We start from the raw sequence: 22,974 nt of genomic DNA on the forward strand, positions 1-22,974 counted from the left end.
AATTCACAAACTATGTGCTGTTTTTGTCTCTGTGTCGACTTTTTTGTGCAATTCATTGAGTGTATGAGTCTAACCAGTGAACATTAGAGTGACCACTCCATTTCTCCAATCATAAAACATTAGCATATAAAAATTCATAGAATGTTTAATCCTGTCCATCTGTCTTATAAAAGAAAATGTTCAGCTTATCAGAATATCAACCACTAATTTAAAACCTCATTTGGGAATTCTTTCAAAATGCTATTAATTCCCTCATACACAGAAAAATACTAACTTGAAGGAGTTAGAATGTATCCCTTTTCATATACCAATAAAAATCCTAAATGCTTTATGAATAGTTTTTCCCAAGAGATTCTTCACATTTGGGGTCAAAGTTTAGGGTGGAATTTATATGTCTTCTCCTTGACTTATTCACAAGCCCTTATTCTGCTAGGTTTTATTTATAGTGACTTCATGAAAAAGGAAGATGAATTTTCTCTTAAGGAGGTTATTGATGGATGTTCTTTTATCTGTCCTTGAAAAGTATTTAAAAAAAAAAAGATGCAGGCTATATGCAATTACATACCTCAATGCTGCTGTCAGGGATTTTAAATTAATAAATAACCAATCTAAGTGTGTTTAGTTACAGAATTCATTTTTAATAGTCACTCCATCCTCGTTTCTCCACTCCCCACCTCTCACTCTAGGCTCCAGTCAAATGGAAATATTTGGTGTTTCCCATCCCATTCTGTCTCCTGTCCTCATTTGCTTCCCTCCTCCTTCTCCTCTTTCCTTGTATTTTCCTTCAGCCTTTGCATATTTTCTTTTCATGCATATGCTCATTCATGCATTCTCATACAGTTGTTCTCTCTCATTCTGTCACTCAACAATACTTTCTGAATGCCTGTGTGCTGGATATTGTTCAAAGTGGACAGAGGCTTGGCTGGGCCACAGGGAAGAAAAAGGCCAGAGCGGAGTGAGTTGTGTCCCAGAGGGGATCAGAGAATGTAGTAGCCCCCAGAGCATACAGGACAACCTCGAAAGCTTAGTGTACAGTGGGAAGTGGCCAGAGGCCGGTCCCAGAAGGTGACATTGTGTAAATCAAATATCCTGCTGCTATGGAGAGAGTGAAGGGGTCCTAAGCAAGAGTGAAAGCTGGAAGATCCCCTAGACAGCAGGACCTTAACGGTTTCCCCATGGGCAGTTCACAGAGTGAACGGCTTGGATTCAGGACTTCTTTTAGAGGTAAAGTTGACAAGACTTGCCTAAGGATTCCATGTAAGAAGTGAGACCAAAAAAAGGAATCAGAATGGGAGATCTAAGCTTCAGACTTGAGCAACTCCGTCTCACTCAGTGTTATTCTCTATTTCTTCCTCTGTCCTTTCTTTTCCTCTTTCCTTTGTTCACACTATAACAGAATCTGGAATGTTCACATCCTAGGTCAGTTCCTGCTTAAGTCTCAATTTAGAAGTCAGAAACTCCAGGAAGCTTTCCTGAGGTCCCCCACAGTGGGGCAAAGACACGCCCACATGATTCCTGACCCTGTTTCCCTTCGGGGCATCAATTTCCACATTATTCACAAAGACAACTAACACAGAGGCTGCAAGCATGAACTCCAGAGCCAGGATACAGCTAGCAGGTTTGCCTCTAAGTTCTGCTACTAACTAGCGAAGTGAACTAGGGCAAGTTACTTTAGGAAGTCGCAGTTCCCACATCTGTGAAGCGCAGATAAGAAAATTGTCTACTCTTAGAAAATTTTGGGTGACAGGATACACATAAAATGCTCAGCATAATACTAGTATAGAGTAAATGCTGGATAAATGACAGCCATTATCACCATCACTGTTACTACTTTACCTACCTTCTTTTAAGCAGGGTTCCTGCAGAATATCCGAAAGCAAATTCAAACAGGAAATACTAAAATCATTCAGCCTTAGGGGAAAAAAAAATAACTCCTCAGTAAAACACAGCAAAAACGTCTAGTACGACTTCATTGGCCAATGCAGATAAATGCATAGATGGGAGTCATGGTTGTGAACTCTTTATTCGAGTCAGTCTCCAATTCCTCCCCCTAACGTGGGCTTTGATTTCTGGATTCCACTCACCAGATTTGATGCACCCACAGGATTACTTTTCTTTGAGGTCTCACCTGGGCAGGTGCATCTACAAAACACAGGGCAGAAAGAGACTGATTACTGAGGTTGAGGGGCTGAGGGCGTGACCCTTTTAATCTTTCTTTACTTCCCCTTCTCTCTCTCTCTCTCTCTCTCTCTCTCTCTCTCAAGGCGCTTGGCATCGTCCACTACATCCGTGGCGAGAGCTGTGACGCCTCCTTGGTGGCGTAGGCTTGCAATCGCCCGGCTTTCACCCAACACGTTTGTGGCTTCCGCGGACAGATCGGCAACCAGTGCTTCTAGATCCCAAGGCGCCCGGCTTCGCCAAGACGGTTAGAGGTCATTTGGAAAGTCTCTCGCCCGGAATAGTCCCCATTCACAAGGCCGGCTCCTTTCCCCCCCGTGGCGCTTTGGAAACTCGCGCCCTCCTCTGGTGCCGGTTCAGGTGCGCAGGGAGAGCCCGGGGAGCGCGCAGGTGCGCAAGAGAGGTGGGGGCGGTGCAGGCACCCCCGGGGCTGCGGGTGGTGAACCCGGAGACCGAACCTGCAGACCCAGCGCAAAGTAGAAACTGAAAGTACGTTGCCGGCCGGATCGTACGGAAGTTATGGGAAAGGCAGAGCGCGGAGCCGGGCCGTGGTGTGTGCCGCCCCCCTGGGGATGGATGAAGCAGCAGGCGCGGCGAGGCTGAGAGGACCCGGCGGCAGAGAGCGCCCGAGCCGGCGCCCACTCCCAGCAACTCCGCGGGGCGCCAGGGCCCCGGCGGCGACCATGGGCGGTGAGAGCGTGCTCCTGCTGCAGTGGCGGTCATCATGACCTCGCCCGCCTCCCGCAGACCATGTTCCATGGTAAGCGCTCCGCTCCCGGGCGCAGCCGGCCGGGGGCCTCGGGGACGCGGCCCCGGGCGCGCGCGGGCACAGCCCGGCCTCGCACTTTGGACCCGCCGAGGGCGCGGGCGCGGGCGCTCCCCCCCGCAGGCGCCGCCGCGCCCCGAGCCCGGGCCCGCAGCCACCTGCCCCGGCGGCGCAGCCCCCGCGGGGGCTCCGAGCGCTGCAGCCTCCGCGCCGCTCGGCGGCGGCCGCCCGCAGCCCCTGCGCCCCAGCGCTCGCGGCGCCCGGGGCGGGGCCAGGTACCTGCGCCCGGGGGGTCCCTCCTGTCGACAGAAGTGAAAGCGAAGCTCCCACGGGACGCGCTTTTAAGCCCGGGGTGGGGTGGAGGTGGGGGGGGGACGGGTCTCTGGGGAACCCCGCTTCGCCCCCTCGGGGAGGCTGGGAGTTTCCGACCGGGGGCCGTACCTGGTGCCCCGGGCTGGCGCCGAGGGAGACGAGTTTGGGGGTTTGGGGTGGTTTCCCCGCTGCGGGTGCCCCGTGGCGGAGGCCGGGTTCAACACGCTTAAGGCTGAGCTCTAGAGCCGCGCCGCGCGCTAGGGTGCTGCGTCCGTGCGGACCCGGGACCCGGGGTAGGAGGGGCGCGGGGCGCGGGGGGCGCGGGGCCACGGCGAGGGGAGGCGAGGAAGGGAGCACGGGAGCTGCGGGGGCGCACTGCGGAGCGGGACTGGACTGTCTTATACCAGATACTTCCTCAAGCAAAAAGAAAAAAAAAAGAGACAGGACGGGTGGAGGAGGGTGCGGGAGGAGGGAGCACGGGGCTCTTCCCTCTCACGCCCCGGCCGTGCGCTTTCTAGGCGACACCGTTAGCTCAAAAGAGCCTTTCCTCTCTCATAGTTAGTAAAGGATCTTGAATTGGCATCGCCCAGAAGTACTAGGTCAGCGGCGACATAATGGCAGTGGGGTGGGGTGGGGTGGGGTGGGGTGGGTAGAGGATGGAAGACAGTTATGGAAAAGGATTGGCTATGGGGGCCCTCCAGTAGCTTACTACAGAATTGGAGGTTAGGTGTGTCCCCATCAGCCTCACGATGCCATGGATCTCCTGCGTTTCGTTCTTTCCCTGTAGCTCTTGCTTCTAATTCCTGCATCATCTCCGATTTGAGTGAAGAGGTAAAAAAGAAAGAAAAGAAAAGAAAAGAAGGAAGAGGAAGGAAGGAAGGAAGGAAGGAAGGAAGGAAGGAAGGAGAAGAAGAAGAAGGAAAGGAAAGGAAGGAAGGAAGGAAGGAAGGAAGGAAGGAAGGAAGGAAGGAAGGAAGGAAGGAAGGAAGGAAAAGGGAAGCTCGGGTGTGCATTAACAAAGAGCTTTATTTCTTGAAGTGTATCTATGTAACTCATTTACCGAAAGTTGTTATTAGCAAGCAAAATATTTGAAGTCTCCACTTTGGATAATAATGATTACAACGTGTGGCTTTTGCATTTTGTTCCAAGAGATTTCACAAGAAGCTTAAGGATAGAGTTCCTCTCTCAACTTTTTCTTTGCTGCTGCTTTGGAGAGTTGAAGGAGCTGAGGCCCTACTAGGTGGTACTCAAGGGTGCTATCTAGTTTAGGTAATTTAATCATATTTGAGGACTAAAAATGGAATGGTAGGAAGAACAGGGCACTGAGAAAGATGAGAAAGGCTGAACAGGTACAAAGGAAAGTCACACATGGTACCACATAAGTGTTTCAGTATCTTCAATAAAAATGGAAAAAGCTATTGTCTAGGAACAATTTATATGTCGCACTCACACTTATGCACACGAGATTATTTTTTCTGATCTTACCTATGACACATAACCTGGTGTAGTAAGAGCAAATATTTAGTATCTGCTTTTCTGAAATGAGTGTATGTATGGTGCAGTGTTTCAGAGCTTGGCCAGGAAGCACCTTAGCAAAGTTCATGTGGAAAAAAGATGGGTTTTTGTACATTCCTTTGACTCCGTGCACACACACACACACACACAATTGTTTTTGGAGGAAGCACTGCAGCTCAGTGGCTAAAAGCTGACTTTCTAAACTTTTTAACCTGTCTCTTACTATACATATTATATATGGGGAAAGTCTCTTTCTTTGTTCCTTAGATTCTCTATTTGCAGAACTGTGAATAATGGGTAGTACTTATCTCGTGAAGTGGTTGTAAGATTAAGTGAAATATTGTATGCAATATCATAGGATGGCTGCAGAAATGTCTTTAAGTGTTTATCATGGGATTTGTGGAGAGTTTACAGTGCAGTATTACTATTGATTGTGGCAGATACTAGATTTCTTTATATGAGGATAATCAAATTTATGTTTGTAACCTTAAGGAGCGACTTCCATACAACCTATGGTTGTTTTCTGCTTATTAACTTTCTTTTTCTTTATGCACCAATTTGCTTGTGCCAGTTGTTTGTATTAAAGCCAAGTCGCATATATTCAGATAATGTGTTCTGTTCCATCCTGAGTGTCTCTTGAGTATTTTTTTTAATTCCCAGTGAAAATGGGTCTATGAAATGTTTATAATGGATATTCAGTAAGCACTTAGGGGTCCTTAAAATGATGAAAGATTGGATTTGTTAGACTGTAGAAACTAATTTATTTATGTTCACTTTGACCCCATAACTGATGCATTTGAGGATTGAGTGTATTATTTGGCTTAAATTAAAAACCAGCAAGAATTTTTTAGACAGCCATCTTTCTGGTTTAACCAAATTCCCTACTGAAAACAAATTCTCCACTTTCAATCCCTTCAGGAAATCTAAAGACAAAATTCCACAAGCCCAAGCTTGCCTTGCATTATTCCTTATGGTTTGTCTTTTCTGCAACCTACAGAAAAGTTCAGGGTCAGGGAAGGGGCAAGTGTCTATGCATAATCTGAAACAAAACAAAAGGGAATAAAAGCAGAGTTTTTTTTTCCTATTGTGACAACAATGTCAAAAGCATGCTCAAACTAGGCAATATTAATATGGTGTGGAGAAAAGATTTCAATTGCAGACTAAACTGCAGTTGTTGATTTGAGAAGCGAGAACCTGCAAGATGTATGTCTGAAGTCCTGGGTATGTTTGCAGTATTATCCAAGAGGTGATTTAAAGTCTAAAGAAATATTTTATTGGGATGGCCAGGGAGATTCTTAGAATTTAGGTGCTTGAAAGTTGAAAGGGACATTAAGAGCATTTAGTCTAAAGTTTTTATTTTACAGATCAGTCAAATGAAGCTTAAAGGACACCGTCACTCATTCACTCAGTCACACCACCCATTGTCATATGGCTCCTTGTCATATACCAAGACAAAAACCCCAAGTCTCCATCCTCCAACCTTCTGTGTTTTATATTGCCCTAGTCCATCTGGAGCTAACCTATTTAACAATAGTGGCAACACAAGACGCTCTTACAGACAAAGCAAATTATGTTTCATTTTTTAAAAGAATTTTAAAAGAATTTCATTTTTTTATTTAGAGAGAGCACACAAGAGGGGGGAGAGGCAGAGGAAGGGGGAGAAAGAGAATCCCAAGCAGGCTCCACATTCAGAGCCTGATCTATCTCACGACACTGTGAGATCATGACCTGAGCCAAAATCAAGAGTCATATGCTTAACTGAATGAGCCACCTAGGCGCCCTAAGGCAAATTATGTTTCAGAACTGAGAAACTAGTTGTAATACATTTAAAAAAGATCAAGTTGGGACACCTGGGTGGCTTAATGGTTAAGCGTCTACCTTTGGCTCAGGGTGTGATCCTGGGTTCTCAGGATTGAGTCCCACATTGGATTCACTGCATGGAGCCTGCTTCTCCCTCTGCCTGTTCCTGTGCCTCTCTCTCTCTCTCTCTCTTCTCTCTCTCTGTCTCTCATGAATAAATAAATAAAACCTTTAAAAAAAAAAGATTAACTTTTTCTACTAAACCATCATTGAAAGCACCGGTAAATGCTGTTCAGTGAATAAATGGGTCAATATGAACTTGAGGAGCACTAATTGCTGAAAATTGGGGTGAAGAGGACACAACAGCTGCAGTAGAAAATAAACTCCTTTGTCAAAACCTAAAAGGTGGACCTTTAAAATAATATTTATGTAGAATAGTAAAAATGTCCCTTTTTTCATTCTAGTATTTAATCATTTTATTATATTCCCCTTAAAACTCATTTCAAGTTATATGTTGTACAACTTCTTGTCTACTCTTTCCAAAGTGTACCTTTTGGACACCTGTAGGAAGACAAAAAGTGAAGTTTGGATCTATGCAGTCTATACCAATCTAATTACAAAGTCAGGATCTAGTAAATAAATAGCAATTGACTATTGACTGAGAATCTTCAGGATGAAGGAACAGTAGTACACGAGAAAGGCAGAGCTATGTAATATTACCTAGAAGTGGTTTCATTCAGAGAACTAACATAATTACATGTTATCAAAAGATTATGGCCATTTCTGATCAAATCCTGGTGAGACAGTAAACTTAGGTTAGAATCCAGACCTAGCACCTACTCTCTGGGTTCTTTTGAGAGATTAATTTGTAGGACTCTTTTCATCTTTACAGATAACTATAAGGCAACAAAGTGCTAGGCACATGACAGGTACTTGAACATAACTATCATCATCACCATTATTAATTTCCTAAGTGAATTCTGCTGGTATGCATATAGAAGACACTCAGTGGCAGAGCTGTGAATCAATTCCATGTCTCATTTTGTTCCTCTTACCTTGTCAAGTATCTGTGATATATGAAGATGAGATGTAGGATTCATATTTATTCTCATACCTGCTATTAAAGCTACTTTCTCTATTTGTCAAAATATGCGGCACAAATAGCACATCATTTATTGGGGAGTACTATTGATTTGTATACGACACATAGTGATACAATAGGTGATAATGTTCTTAGGAACTTTGACATATGTCACAATATTAGCTCCTTGGGTTCCAAAGAGTATTGTTTGTAGTCCTAATCAGAAAAGATATACATGTGAAATGTCTTATACTCATCAAGTACAGTTAAACTTTATATGGGAAATTAAAAGGAAATACATTGTCAACGTAACTCAAGAGTTTGCAGAAAGATGTAAACGACATTTTGGCAGACTTATGAAGAAATAAGTCTCTCTAATAACCACATTTTAATGTCTCTGGGAATAGCTGGCTTTCCATCAGTGCATTATTACTGCCCCAATGATACCATTTATGATTTCATTCCTTCTGATTAGACAATTGCTCCTGTCTAGGAAGGCTTATCAAAAACAGAAATAAATCATTAGTTAACAGGATGTTAACTAATGAATAAATTTATTTAATGGGTTTTTCTAACATGTCAAGAAGCAGGACAGCTGTGTTGTAGAAAATATGGGTCTCTGGGCACTCCAGAAACAAAGAATATACTGAAAAGATAAAGTGTCAAAATGTAAATGTCACCTTTGGCACCTTTGCCAAATGTCGCCTTTGGCAGTTCTGGGAAGGGTAAACCCTTTCAGGTCCATCATTAAAAAGAAAGAATGTAATCATAGTACAGTACCATGGAAATAAATGTGCAATGCTGCTTCTAGGAAGAGGCTGGGTACTTGGACAATAATCAAGATTTACGCAAATATACATGCCATAAACGATAAAATTTCAAAAATTGGTAACTTTCTTTTATCTGTAATTTACCTGTTTACCTGTAGATGCCTTTTCTTGTAGAAATGTTCTACATAAACCAAAATTGAATAAACTGATTTATGCCCTAGAGTGTTTTTCAGAGGCAGAGAGACTCTGCTTTCCTCACACCTGTATGGTGCTTTTCCGAAGAATAATTTTTAAATAAAAAGGTGGAAGAAATCTAAACTCTAAAATGCCATCCTACTTTGGTTGTTCCATAATGCTGGATTTTAGGGTTCTTTCCACACTATCCTAAAGCTGAGATCCATTTAAAAATATTGTTAGGAATAAATCATCAGGCCAATTGAAACAACACGAAGTATATAATATAATGTGACTTACAAAATTCAGCTTATTCTTACTCACTGTTCAATTTAGTTTCTTTTAGGTATATCTTTGGAATTCCTCCCCTGATCCTTGTTCTGTTGCCAGTAGCATCTTCTGATTGTGATATTGAAGGCAAAGACGGCAGAGAGTATCAGCACGTTCTAATGATCAGCATCAATGACTTGGTATGTGCTTGTTTGTTTTCCTCACATTCTAACAGTTTCATATTCAAATATCCATCTATATTCCTTGAAAGAAAGTGAAAAAACTAAGGAGCAACATTTAATAAGCTACTAACTACATATTTTTATAGCCGGCATCATTTATATCCTTTTAAAGTCATTCTTTAGTCTTCAGATTCCCACAACTATCCATTTCAGCTTAGTTCCCCTTCACTACCACATTTCTTGAAAGCATAATTTAGCATAACTACCTGCATTTCCTCACTTCCTGCTGACAGTCCCTGTAGAGAGGGAAAATAGCAGAATACACATTAAGAAAAACTATCATGAAAAGAGATGTGTAGTTATTTCATCTGAATGCTTGTATATGTATATATATTATATAGGAATTTTATACACATGTATGTATATAATTTGCTGTAAATTAATTTTTTAATTTACTGTGGACATTTTTTACAATATATTTTGTATTTTAGAGCAGTCTTAAGTTCACAGAAATGTTAAGCAGAAAATAGAGAATTATTGTATAGCCACTCTTCCTCTGTACAATTTCCCCTGTTATTAACATCTTGCATTTGTGTGGTACATTTATTAAACTGATGAACCAATATTGATACAATATTATTAATTAAGATCCATAGTTGACGTCAGGGTTCATCTTTTGTGTTATGTAGTTCTATGGATTTTAACAAATGCAGTGTTATGTATCCACCTTTACAGTGTCATACAGAATAGTTTCACTGCCCTTAAAAATCCTTTGTGGTCCGCTTATTTAACCAATCTGTTTATGGACTCTATAGTTTTTACTTTCTAGAATGTCACATAGTTGGAATCATGCAGGATGTAGCTTTTTTAGACTGGATTCTTTCACTTGGCAATGTATATTTAAGGTTCCTCCATGATTTTTTTAATAGCTTAAAAATGGGCTTAATAGCTCATTTCTTTTATTGCTGAATAAGATTCCACTGAATGGATGGAAAACAGTTTTTTTTTCCATTCACTGATTGAAGGACATGTCTCGGTTGTTTCTCATTTTTGGCAATTATGAATAAAGCTTCTATAAGCTTTCATGTGCAGGATTCTGTATGGATATACATTTTCAACTCATTTGGATAAATATCTAGGAAAGTGATTGCAGGATCATATGGTAAGACTATGTTCAGTTTTATATAAAACTGTCAAAGTGTCTTCCAAAATGACCATACCATTTTGCATTTTCACCAGTAGTGGATGAGACACCCCCCACCCCAATGCCTCACATTCTCACCAGTATTTGGTGTTGTCCGTATTTTGAATTTTAGCCATTCTAATAGGTGTGTCATGGCATCTTATTGTTTTAATCCACAATTCCCTAATGTCTTCAGAAGTTGAACATCTTTTCGTATACTTTATTGCCATCTGTATATCTTGATCAGTGAGGTATCTGAATTCATGTTTAAGCTGACATCTTAACTATTAAGTCTTTTTATAGTGAAATATCTTTTTCATTTGTTTAGATCTTTCGTTGGCTTCTTTCATCTGTTTAATATTTTTCCTTATATAGAGCCTGTTTACAGTATCTTTTTTTTAAAAAAAAAGATTTTATTTATTTATTCATGAGAGACACAGAGAAAGAGGCAGAGATATAGGGAGAGGGAGAAGCAGGCTCTGTGGGGAGACTGATTTGGGACTCGATCCCACGACCCTGGAGATCACAACCTGAGCCAAAGGCAGATGCTCAACCACTGAGCCACCCAGGTATCCCATGTTTACATTTTACATTTTCTTAAATCTGTACCTAGGGTGCTATCGTAGTGTTTTGAATTTCAATTCCAGTTGTTCATTGCAGATACAAAGGTAAGCAATTGACTTTTGTTTTGTATATTAACCTTGTATCCTGAAACTTTACTATAATTACTTATTAGTTCCAAGAGGTGTTGTTGTTGACCATTTGGGATTTTCTACACAATTATGTCACCAACAAAAATAATTTTTTTAGCATTTAAGAATTGAACCAACATAATGGGATGTGTTGATTTAAATATTTAAAAGATAATTCTTGAAGGCCCAAGTGGCAAAGGAAAACCCTCTCAAATGTTCATAAGATGAAGGAAATGATCTAATTTGTCCCCTTCTGCCATTCCACTATCATCTTTTCCACATACTTATACTGAAGTGACATGACTTTTTGGGAAATTCACTGTTCTACCTCTTGAAAAGATGTGGGAAATTCAAGATAATACAGCACAGGGACCATAGAGGTCCCTGATTTTGCCCATTGACAAGGAGAGAAGTGTACATTAAATGATAATTATCTGGTTTTGCATTTCATGAAGTTTTGACCTTTGACATTTTCTGCATTAATTAATGCTACTAAGTTAATGTTTTTGAGTCAAGATAATGCTTTTATTTAATTTTATTATCTGTGAAAGGAATCAACTAAAATTAATCCTATTATATTTATAAATGTGTGTAAAACTGCAAAAAAAATGCTATTGGCAATCCAAAAGGAGAGTTTTGTCTACCAGATTCATAGCACATTTTTTATGGAAATGTAGAGTAGTTTCTCTCATTAAAATGCACGGCAACAACAAGAACAACAGCAGTAACAATGATACTGCTTTGACAAAGCAAAAGAGGGGCACTTGGGTAGCACAGTTGGTTGAGTGGCCGACTCTTGGTTTCGGCTCAGGTCCTGATCTCAGTGTTGTGAGAACAAGCCCAGAGCCTGCTCAACTCCCTCTCCTTCTCCCTCTGTCTCCATTTCCACTCTCATTCCTTCTGTCTCTGTCAAATAAATAAATAAATAAATAAATAAATAAATAAATACATACATACATACATACATAAATCTTTAAAAAAAAACAAAGCAAAACATGGCTATTCTTCTTAAGAGACTATTCACAAGACATCGAAGAGTATGGGAGGAAGAGTATATGAACTAATCCAAGTGAAAAGTGTTATGATAATCTCAAGAAAGTTGAGAGGATAAGTAACGAGGAAGGAGAAGTCACAAAGAATTATTCATATCAAAATGACTAGCAGAGAAAATTTCATTCACTTATTCATTTCGCATGTACTAGATGCTTTACAGACATTATTGTGTTTGAGTCTCAGGGAGACAATCGGAATGCTAATATCTATGAAGTGCTTGCTTTGTTTTAGGTGCTAGCCAAATAGACTTTCACAGTATGCCTACAAGAGAGGTACTCTTATTACTTTTATTTCAGAGGAAGAATCCGAGGCTTGTGGCTGGCCAGTTTATAAGTGGCGGAACCTGGATATATATGAGCCTCTGCTGTTAACCAGCACACTCTCCTGACTCTTGATAGCAATATCTGTGTTCGTTTATGCATGAAGCAAACATCTGTTCGGAGCCTGTTATCACAGAAAACCCTTTTGTGTGGTGAAGTGGTGGGGCTTCAGGGTAGATATGACAGACTAGGTATAGACCCTTCTTTAAAGAAGCTTTTATTTAGTGATGGTTAAGTTTTGGTGTGAAGTATGTAAGTTGCAGCATGAAAAGGAGTAGCTGCCATACTGTCATCTGAAACAGACTGGTTGCAGACTAGATTTGGGAACAGAAAGATATAAGCTGTGTTCTAGGAGAAGCTGAACAGATTGGCTTGGCGCTAGGAGGGAGACCATGTTGCAGGATAGTACTCTGATCTCCAGGCTTCTGACAGTATACTCTTCAGTAAAAATTTTGTGAGCCTGCACTTCCAATATACATGAAGCATTTATTTACATATTAGAGTATTTCATAGTATTTTTTCATACATTAAAAAAGATATATAAAACAAGAGAATTCACGAAAGATCAGATAAACACTACATGTAGATAGAATTCTAAAGTTTTCCTCGCATACTTGGCAGTGGATTGTCCATTGTGACTCCATTTTCAAGACCAGTGATAGAATAGAAGACATAAGTGGATCTATACTTTATAGCAAGATTGAGAGTGGTCTTGATGCAATGATATTTAGACTTTATTCTCAGCAAAACCAAAAGTCCATAGTAATTTGATCATAAAGGTACCATTTAATTAAAATATTAATTTTTGAGTATTTATTATGTGCAATGTAGGCCACTAAAAAATTAATAGTCGATCTTCTTCTATACTCTATAAGGGCGCTGGATACACATGCCACTATAATACAAAGTGACAATAGCAGTGCATTACAAAAAGTTTCACATAGGGAAGGCTGGGTGCCTCAGTGGTTGAGCGTCTGCCTTCGGGCCAGGGTGTGATCCTGGAGACCCGGGATCAAGTCCTGCATCGGGCTCTCTAGGCATGGAGCCTACCTCTCTCTCTCTGCCTGTGTCTCTGCCTCTCTCTGTATGAGTCTCTCATAAATAAATAAAATCTTTAAAAAAAAGTTTCACATACATTATCTTTTTTGAGCTTCACAATACCCTATGAGATGATGATGATAATAATAACTAGGACAAAATCAAGGTGTACAATGGGCCAATGCTTTTGTGAACACATTCCATGTATTAACTTATGTAATTCCTACAACAACTCTATGAAATGAGGAAACTGAGACCACCTAGCTGGCAAGTGGTAATACTGGAAATCAAATTCTAGAAAATATGCTCATTATTATGAGGAAAAACAGGGTAAAGCACTGCTAATTTTTTTCACTATTTCAGGTCCCTTGCCATTTCATATGAATTTTAGAATCAGCTTCCAGTTCTTAGGAAGAAGTCAGTTGGGATTCTAATAGGAAATTTGTTGTACCTGTAGATAAATGGAGGGGTATTATCTTTTCAACAATGCATAACAATGCTTCTGATCCATGAACACATGAACATGGGATTTTTTACATTTATTCAGATCTTTTTAAATTTCTTCTAACAAATATTTTGTGTTTTTCAGACTATAAACTTTGAATTCTTTTGGTTAAATGTATTCCTAAGTATCTTATGTGTCTTTGATGCTGTTGTAAATTGGATTTTCTTAATTTTATTTTTAAATTGTCTGTGATTCTTAACCCTATACTCCTTCTACTTACCTAGGTTTATGTCTTATTTCCCCATACTAGTCCATTAGTATCTTAAGGACAGTTTATGCTTGATTTATCTTTGTATCCCACAGAATGTTCAACAGAGCATATATATATATATATATATATATATATATATATATATATATATGGTAGTTTTTCATAATGACAATATGAATTATAATAATAATATTTGATAAATAATACATGAATTTAAGATCAACACCATAAGTTCATGAGAACCCAGAACTTGTTTCAAATAGGCTAGAAGTTTCTTTTCTTGAACATCTGTTTCTTTGGAAATTTGTTATGAATCAAATGTCAGGAACCTTTCTGATATTCAATATGAACTAGTTTGGGATATTATATAATGGTTTTTTTCCATAAAAAATTATTTTGCCTAAATGTGACTTATATGGTTGAATTACATAACTCTTAGTCACCAGAACAGAGGCTGATTAAAAATATAAAGGCTGCAAGAGATGGCCAAATACTTTCTAGGAATGACTCGGTCTAGTTATAACTTTATTATAAGTTATTAAATTATAAAATCCAATGATGAGTAGGTTATAATTAGCTTTTACAGTTTTCAATGTCCTTAACTCTGTCTGCATATTTATTCAAGCGGCCTTCACAGATTCAACTTTTGTCTTTGCATTGATGACCTTCAGGTCTACACGCCTGTCATAAACTTTACACGCCTTTCATAAACTTAAGCACCGTTTAATTTAGATAGCAATAAGGAATCTTTACCCAGAGGTACTGTACTGGTACATCATACATAATAGAGAACTAATTATCATCACTTTTCATCTGTTCTTGCATCCATATTCGCTGTCTTAGGTAACAACATTTTCATTTGCCCAGTCTCTCAATGCTGAAAGCTTGGAATCATTCTTGGCACCTTTGCTCCTTCATCTCATCCATCACCAAATCCTAAAGATCAGTATCCTTGCTTAACACCTGCCAAGTCATTCACTCTATTGACTTCCACTACTATAGTTTCAGTTCAGATAGTCATCAGACATCACTGAATCACTTTCATAGCCTCCATGGTGTTCCTGGCGGATCTCACTATGTGCATCTGTCCTCTTGCTGGCATTTGAGTTATTGTCCCAAAATTCAAATCTATTACACTTTCTCTCCTTTTCAAAAACTCTTCGTGATCCTGGAGTCCCGGGATCGAGGCCCACGTCAGTCTCCTGGCATGGAGCCTGCTTCTCCCTCCTCCTGTGTCTCTGCCTCTCTCTCTCTCTATGTCTATCATAAATAATAAATCTTTAAAAAAACAAAAACAAAAACTCTTTAACACTAAAATATCTCTTACCTAATACCTATCAACTTTGATCGTGCGTTTCATTGGTTTGCTGACAAATGATCAAATTCTTGGGATCCCTGGGTGGCTCAGCGGTTTGGCGCCTGCCTTTGGCCCAGGGCGCAATCCTGGAGACCCGGGATCGAATCCCACGTCGGGCTCCCGATGCATGGAGCCTGCTACTCCCTCTGCCTGTGTCTCTGCCTCTCTCTCTCTGTGTGTGACTATCATAAATAAACAAAAATTTAAAAAAAAACCCAAAAAAATTCTTGTCAAACATTACATATATATATATATATATATATATATATATATAAATGTCTAAATATGTTTAGCTGTAATTAATAAAGGAAAGATTTAAATTGGCCAAATCTTAAATTAGTTCTTCTTATATCAAGTTATGCTGGAAGATAAAACAGGAGTCCTGGGTATATAATTTAGCAGTATGACTGAATCAGTTGCAATTTAACAAGAGAAGTTATCTTTTGACAGGCAAGTCTTTCTGTTCTATTAATGACTTTATTTTAGCTATAAAAATGAAATTAAAATACACTACTTAAACGATAGAGACGTGCTGAGTGGATAAAAAGAAAAAAGAAAAAGAAGAGCCAACTATATGTTGTCTATAAGAAACTCACTTTAAGTATAAAGATATCTGTAGATTAAAAGTAAAAAAGATGAAAAAAAGTAAAAAAGATGGGATGAAAAAAAAAATATGGGATGATAAGGCATGTTACTGCTAATCAAAATAAAGGTGGAGTAGCTATATTTACTTTAGACAAAAAACACAGTAAGAAGACTATCAGAGATAAGTAATAAGTAAAGTAAGGGCATTAAATAATAATAAAGGGGTAAATTATTTAGGAAAACATACAATATTTAATGTATATTCCTAACCACCATATCGAAATTTGTCAAGCAAAAACTGGTAAACTCCAAGAAGAAATAGATAAATCTATTATAATTATAGACTTCGACACCCTTCTGTCAGTAATTGACAGATTCATCAGACAAAATCAGTAAGCATATAGTTGAACTAAAAGCACTATAAAAACTGGACCTAATTGACATTTATACAGTACATCATCCAACAACAGCATAATACACATTTTTTGCAAGCTCACATGGAATATTCACCAAGTTTCAAACATATTCTGGGTCATTGCACACATTTTAATGAACCTTTAGCAAATAGAAGTCATGTGAAGTCCTCAAACTAAAACATAATTAAACTGGAAATCAATAATAGAAAAATAGATGGGATATTTGGAGATTAAACAGCATATTAGATAACATACAAATCAAAGAAAATCTCTCAGGAAAATTTAAAAATATTTTGAACTAATGAAAATACACATTAATAAAATTTGTTGGACACAGTGAAAGCAGAGCTTAGAGCATTGAATGCATATATTAGAAAAGAAGAAAAATGTAAGTCAATCATTTAAGCTTCCACATTAGGAAAATAGAAAAGAGAGAACAAATTAAAACTAAATTAATAAGAAGAAAAGAAATGAGAATTAGAAGAGCAACTGAAAACAAGAAATTAGTAGAAAAAAAATCAGTGAAACCAAAATCTGGTTCTTTAAAAAAAATAATAAAATTGGTAAAATTTTCTCTAGCTAGGCTAACCAAGAAAACAAGAATTATGCAAATTTCTAATATTAGAAATAAAAGAAATGTCACTACGACTAATCCCATGGATATTAGAAGGATAATAAAGGAATATTATTGTGATTTATGTATCAGCATGGCCAGGTACGGTACCTGGTTGTTTGGTCAAAAAGCAGTGTAGATGTTGCTATAGAGGTATTTTTTATATGTTAACATTTAAATCAATAGACTATGAGGAAAACAGGTTACCCTTCATGATGTGGGCGATCTCACTTGTTATGGACTGAATGTCCAAATATTTATACATTTAAGCCTTTAACCTCCAATATGATGGTCTTAGGAGGTGGGACTTTGGAAGGTAATTAGGCTTAGATGAGGTCATGAGGGTGGAACCCCTATGATAGTATTAGTGCCTTTGAATCAGAAAAGACATCAAAACTTTCTCCATCATATGAGGACTCAGTGAGAAGATGGCTCTGCAAGCCAGGAGGAGTGTTCTCACCAGGAACCAAATAGACTGGCACCTTGATTTTGGACTCTCCAGCCTCTGGAACTGTGAGAAATAAACATCTGTTGTTTAAGCCACCCAGTCTGTGGTATTTTGTTTATTATTTTATAATAAAATATGTACAATATCTCTATGAGAAAAATGATATAACCCTAATGAAAGTAGTCAAAGAAGAACCAGATAACTGGAGATATTTTGTGTTCATGGACAGGAAGCCTTAATAGCATTAAGATATCAGTTCTTCAAACTTGATCAAAGCAGTTTCAGGCAAAATCCAGGAACTTACTCTGTGGATATCAACAACCAAATTCTAAATTCACATGGAATGTCAAAAGACCCAGAAAAGCCAACATAGTATTGAAAAAGAAAACAGAGTGCTGACATTATCTAAACTCAAGACTTATCATAAGGCTAAAGTAATCAGAGTAGTGTGATATTGGTGAAGTAATAGACATTTCAACAGAACAGAATAGGAAGTCCAAAAGAAACCAGCATTTATATAGTGAACTGATCTTTGACAGAAAGATCAAAGCCAATTCAATTGGAGATAGTCTTTTCAAAAAATAGTGCTGGGACACTCGAATATCCACATACAAATGACATTACAGCTTTCACAAAAATTGACTCAAAATGGATCATAGATCCAAATGTAAAACAGAAACTATAAAACTCATAGAAAATAAAATAGGAACAAAATCTAGGTAACCTTGAAACGTGATAACTTTTTAGATACAACACTCAACAGTACAATCCTTGAAATAAAAAAATAAGATTGAACTGCATTAAAAAGTAAAACTCTGCTCTGAGAGGAGTGCCTGGGTGGTTCAGTCAATTAAGCATCCTACTCTTGGTTTCAGCTCAGGTCATGATCTCAAATTCTAGGGACTGAGCCCCATGTCAGGCTCCACCCTCAAAGTCTGCTTGAGATTCTCTCTCTCCCTCTCCTTTTGCCTCTCTTAACACCCCCCAAAATAAATAAATAAATCTTTAAAAAGAAAAAACAAAACTCTGCTCTGAGAAAGACACTGTTAATAAAAAAACAAGCCACAGCCTGGGAGAAAATATTTGCAAAACACATATCTGATAAAGACATCTGAATATCTGTATTCAAAATATAAAAAAAAACCTTTAAACTCAACAACAATAGAAACAATCTAATAAAAAAATGGTCAAAATACCTGAATAGACACTTCACCAAATAAGACAGACATATACATAGGAAATAAACATATGAGAAGATGCTCAAGATCATATGTCATTAGGGAATTGTAAATTAAAAGTGAGGTAGCACCACACATCTGATGAATGTCTAAAATCTATCATAATTAAAATGACTAAAACAAGTCACATCAAACGCTGACAGGCATGCAGAGGAAGTGCTCTCCTTCATTGTTAATGGGAAAGCAAAATGGTACAGCCATTTTGGGAGGCAGTTTGGCAGTTTCTTAGAGAGTTAAACATAGTCATACCATGTAATCATGATTCTAGGTACTTATCCAAGTGAGTTGAAAACTAGTGTCCACACTAAAACTGTCATGCTAATGTTTATAAAGGTGTTATTTATTCATATTGGCCCCAAATGGAAGCAAATACATTCTTCAGCAGGTAAAGGGATAAACAAAATGTGGCATATCCATTCAGTGGGATATAATCACTGATAAAAAGAAATGAGCTGTCAAGCCACAAAAGGACATGAAGGTGCCTTAAGTGCATATTGTGTGAAAGAATTCAGTCTTCCCCCCCCAAAAAAAAATAAATAATTCAGTCTTAAAGGCCTACATATCATATGATTCCAACTCTACGACATTCTAGAAATGGAAAACTATAGAGAAAAAAGATCAGTGGTTATCAGAAATTGGGGAGGGAGGAAGGTAGGAATGAATTAGTGGTGCACAGAGTAATTTTAGAGCAGTGACACTATCCTATATGACACTGTAATGGTGGATACATGACATATATTTGTCAAAACCCATAGGACTTTATAGCACAAAGAGAACCCTAATGAAGAACTATGAACTTAAGTTGATATTAATGTAATGATATTGAGTCATGGACTATAACAAAGATACCACACTAATGCAAGATATTAATAAAGGGGAAATAATGGATTGAGGGAGGGGGATATATTTGAACTGTGTCCTTTTTTCAAGGTTTTCTGTAAGCCTAAAGCTGTTTTTAAAAATAAAGTGTATGAAAACAAAGTAAAATCCATTCATTCATTCATTAAAAAAATAAAAGAAGACCAGCAGCACTTATTTTATGGCTACATAAATTCTTCAAATCCAAAATCCCTTGGTATGTACAATTAATTGCTAGGGAGGAAATAATTACATTTCTATAGATAGTTTCCTGGGCAGTATGAGATTAAGAACTCAGCCTCTTATTTTCTGAGGCTCCATGATATTAGATTCTTTATGAAAGACTGAATTGTTCCTGTCTGATACCTACTGATTCACTATGAGAGAAAAGAATTTTGACTGGTTACCTAGATTCAACACCAAAAAGATACTTGTTGTTCAAGATATTTGGGGGCGAAAGTTTACCCCTGGAAAAGAGTGTAAGGATTGAGACCACTTGTGGATTTGAGTACCCTGCCATGGTGGATGTCTCTGGAGACAATGCTAGGCATACAGGTATGAATTCAATGATTATAAATTTGGGACCTTAGGCCTGTGCTTGAGCTTATACACATATCTGGACCAGCAAGAACATGACTATGTTGCACTGGTTTTCTGTGTCAATACCTCATATTTGCAACAGAAATTAAAGACAAAGAAAAAGCATAAGCAGAAAGCTGTGGATGGATCACATAGTCCTGTTTTGTCTACATGGCATATGGAAGAAAACTTAGTCTGTTTGCACTGAATAAACTCTGTACATTCTTGGCTAATTCAGAAAAGTGAAAAGAGATTTATATGAATCTAACAAGTGGGAATAGAGCGAATTTAATTAGAAAATTTGTAAAGATATGACATTGTGAGTACTCTCAATCTGCTGAAACATGTTATCATACCTGTTTTCACAACCACTATGATCTCAGTACAACAAAGAAATGACATTATAAATGTTCTAACCTTCGTAGTGAGCTTTAACATACTGTTTTCGATGATCACACAGTAGAGTCTAAAGGTATATGTATTATTGGTATTCATGATTTAAAATGTACTGCTGGGTGAGAGGACAGATTGAAGCACATTGAAAGGAGCTAAAGTTGGGAACCTAAAACCATACAAAAGTATAAAATAAGAGAATTAAACTAATGAAAAGACATTTCTTTATACAAAAAAAAAAAGTCATTGAAAACGGACAGCCCCCAAATGTGAAAGATCTTTCAGGAACCCACATGACTAACAGCATGTCCTACATCAACACCCTTCTAAAAATAATAATATAGGTGGTATAGTGGTCAGAATGGTGGCACCCCAATTGCTCTGTGCACCTGGGACCTGTGAATGTGAGCTTATTTGGAAAAAGTGTGTTTGCAGATATAATTAAGAGTCTCAAGATGACATCAACCTGGATTAGGTGGGTCCTAAATCCAATGAAAAGGGACATTAGACATGAAGAGCAGGAGAAAAGACACAGAGGAAAAGTCATGTGAAGACAGAGACAGAGATTTGAGTTATGCAGTTATAAGCTAAGGAATGCCAAAGATTGCTGGTAGCCTCCAAAAGCTAGGAAAGAAGCATGGAATTCTGCCAACACCTTGATTTTGGATCTAGGCCTCCAGAGAATATATTTTTGTTGTTTCAAGCCACTCAGTTTGTGGACATTTGTTATGGCAGCTATAGAAAACTCATTTAAAGATGGTGGCAAAAGTGGTCAAAATTTTGAAAAAAAATCTCACTAATACTCCATTTTGGAGGAAGACAGTGGAAATGTCTGCTGGGGAAAGGCAAGTGAAGTGGACAGATCACTCCCTGAATATTTTAGTCTCTATGAAAGGTGTAATGCTCCATTCTTAATTGGAAGGGAATCTTGATGGCCAGGTGAGCACACTCTTTCCAAGAAAGGCAGCTCACCAAAACCCACAATGGACTTGAAAATATTATGGAATAGGGATCCGTGGGTGGTGCAGCGATTTGGCGCCTGCCTTTGGCCGAGGGCACGATCCTGGAGACCCGGGATCGAATCCCACGTCGGGCTCCCGGTGCATGGAGCCTGCTTCTCCCTCTGCCTGTCTCTGCCTCTCTTTCTCTGTGTGTGTGACTATCATAAATAAATAAAAATTAAAAAAATAAAACTTAAAAAGAAATAAAGAAGTATCTTTATAAAAAAAATATTATGGAATAGACAAGGCCACAGTAGTGGCCTCACCAGAAGTGCTGGGAAGAGACAATGTTCTCTGATAGGTGAGAAGGGACATATGGGGTCAAATAAATAACAGCATAGAGTGGTTCCCTGTAAAATTAAGATGAAAACATGACAACCATACAGAAACACCCCAGAGAATAATGAGCCAATTTATGGACTACTGTTCCTACAAAAGAAAACCCATCATCAAGTGGAACAGCAAAATAACCTATGATAGAGGAAGATTTCCCCCAAAATGGCTTAAAAAATAGAATTAACAAAATAAAGGGGGCATATCATGGGAGCCACAGGGTGGTACAGTCGTTTAAGCATCCAGCTCTTGGTTTCATCTCAGGTCATGATCTCAGGGTCATGAGACTGGTCATGTGTTGGGCTCTGCGCTTAGCGCCAAAGTCAGCTTAAGACTCTCCCTCTGCCCCTCTATCCACTCAGTATTAACTGCCTTTCCATTTACTTGTTTCTAGTGCAAGAACTACATTTTAACAATCTTCAAGTTTTACATTGTATTTTTATGTGTTCAAAAAATTATTAAATGACAATATCATTAGTCACACAGTCCTAAACTTTCAGAGGACATCAGCTGCCATATGTAAACCCTGAAGGCTGAAATAACCCATCTTTCTCTGTGCTTCCCATTTCCAGTTTATTTTACATGAGCTATATGAATTGAATTTCTAAAGCCCAGATCTTGTTCTGCCATTCTGAAGTTTAAAAGTCTTCAATGGCTCCCTATCACCTAGTCCTAGAAAAACAAGTCAACATTCTTCAGATTGACATGGAAGGCTTTCCAAGATCTGATCACAGCCTAACTTCCAAACTTGCTACACTCAAATCTCCACCTAAGCTCAATTCACAAAGGGCCACTGACTTTTAATGCAATTCCCAAGCTCACAATATTGAATTAGTTGCTTTCTCTGAACATTCTTAACTGTAATTATCAGCATTATCCCCGTGTTGTAATTTTTGAAGAATCTTTCCTTCAAAACTGTGAACTCCACGGGATTGGAACCTAGTCTGGAAGACTGGTCTTTTTTTACTCATGTTCAATACCTAACAGCTTATGTATAACCACTTTATGGTTATATGTATTTTATAAATACATTTTATAAATGCATACAATATTTCATTGAAAACCTTGGACTCCAAGCTTGATTGAAGCTTGATTTTGTTCCT

General features: G+C 38.5%; 1 protein-coding gene across 1 annotated transcript in view; it reads left to right on the forward strand.

Annotated features, from left to right (window-relative positions):
- The first annotated feature begins 2,589 nt into the window (after positions 1–2,589).
- IL7 (interleukin 7) overlaps positions 2,590–22,974 on the forward strand; it is a 45,065-nt gene continuing 24,680 nt past the window's right edge. Inside the window, exons 1-2 of the mRNA XM_055318416.1 lie at positions 2,590–2,938; positions 8,933–9,066. Coding sequence (XP_055174391.1) covers positions 2,929–2,938; positions 8,933–9,066 — 144 coding nt within the window. The 5' untranslated portion in view covers positions 2,590–2,928. The remainder of the gene's footprint in view (positions 2,939–8,932; positions 9,067–22,974) is intronic.

The sequence above is a fragment of the Nyctereutes procyonoides genome, unplaced genomic scaffold (assembly GCF_905146905.1).
Source record: "Nyctereutes procyonoides isolate TBG_1078 unplaced genomic scaffold, NYPRO_anot_genome, whole genome shotgun sequence".
NCBI classification, from domain to species: Eukaryota; Metazoa; Chordata; class Mammalia; order Carnivora; family Canidae; genus Nyctereutes; species Nyctereutes procyonoides.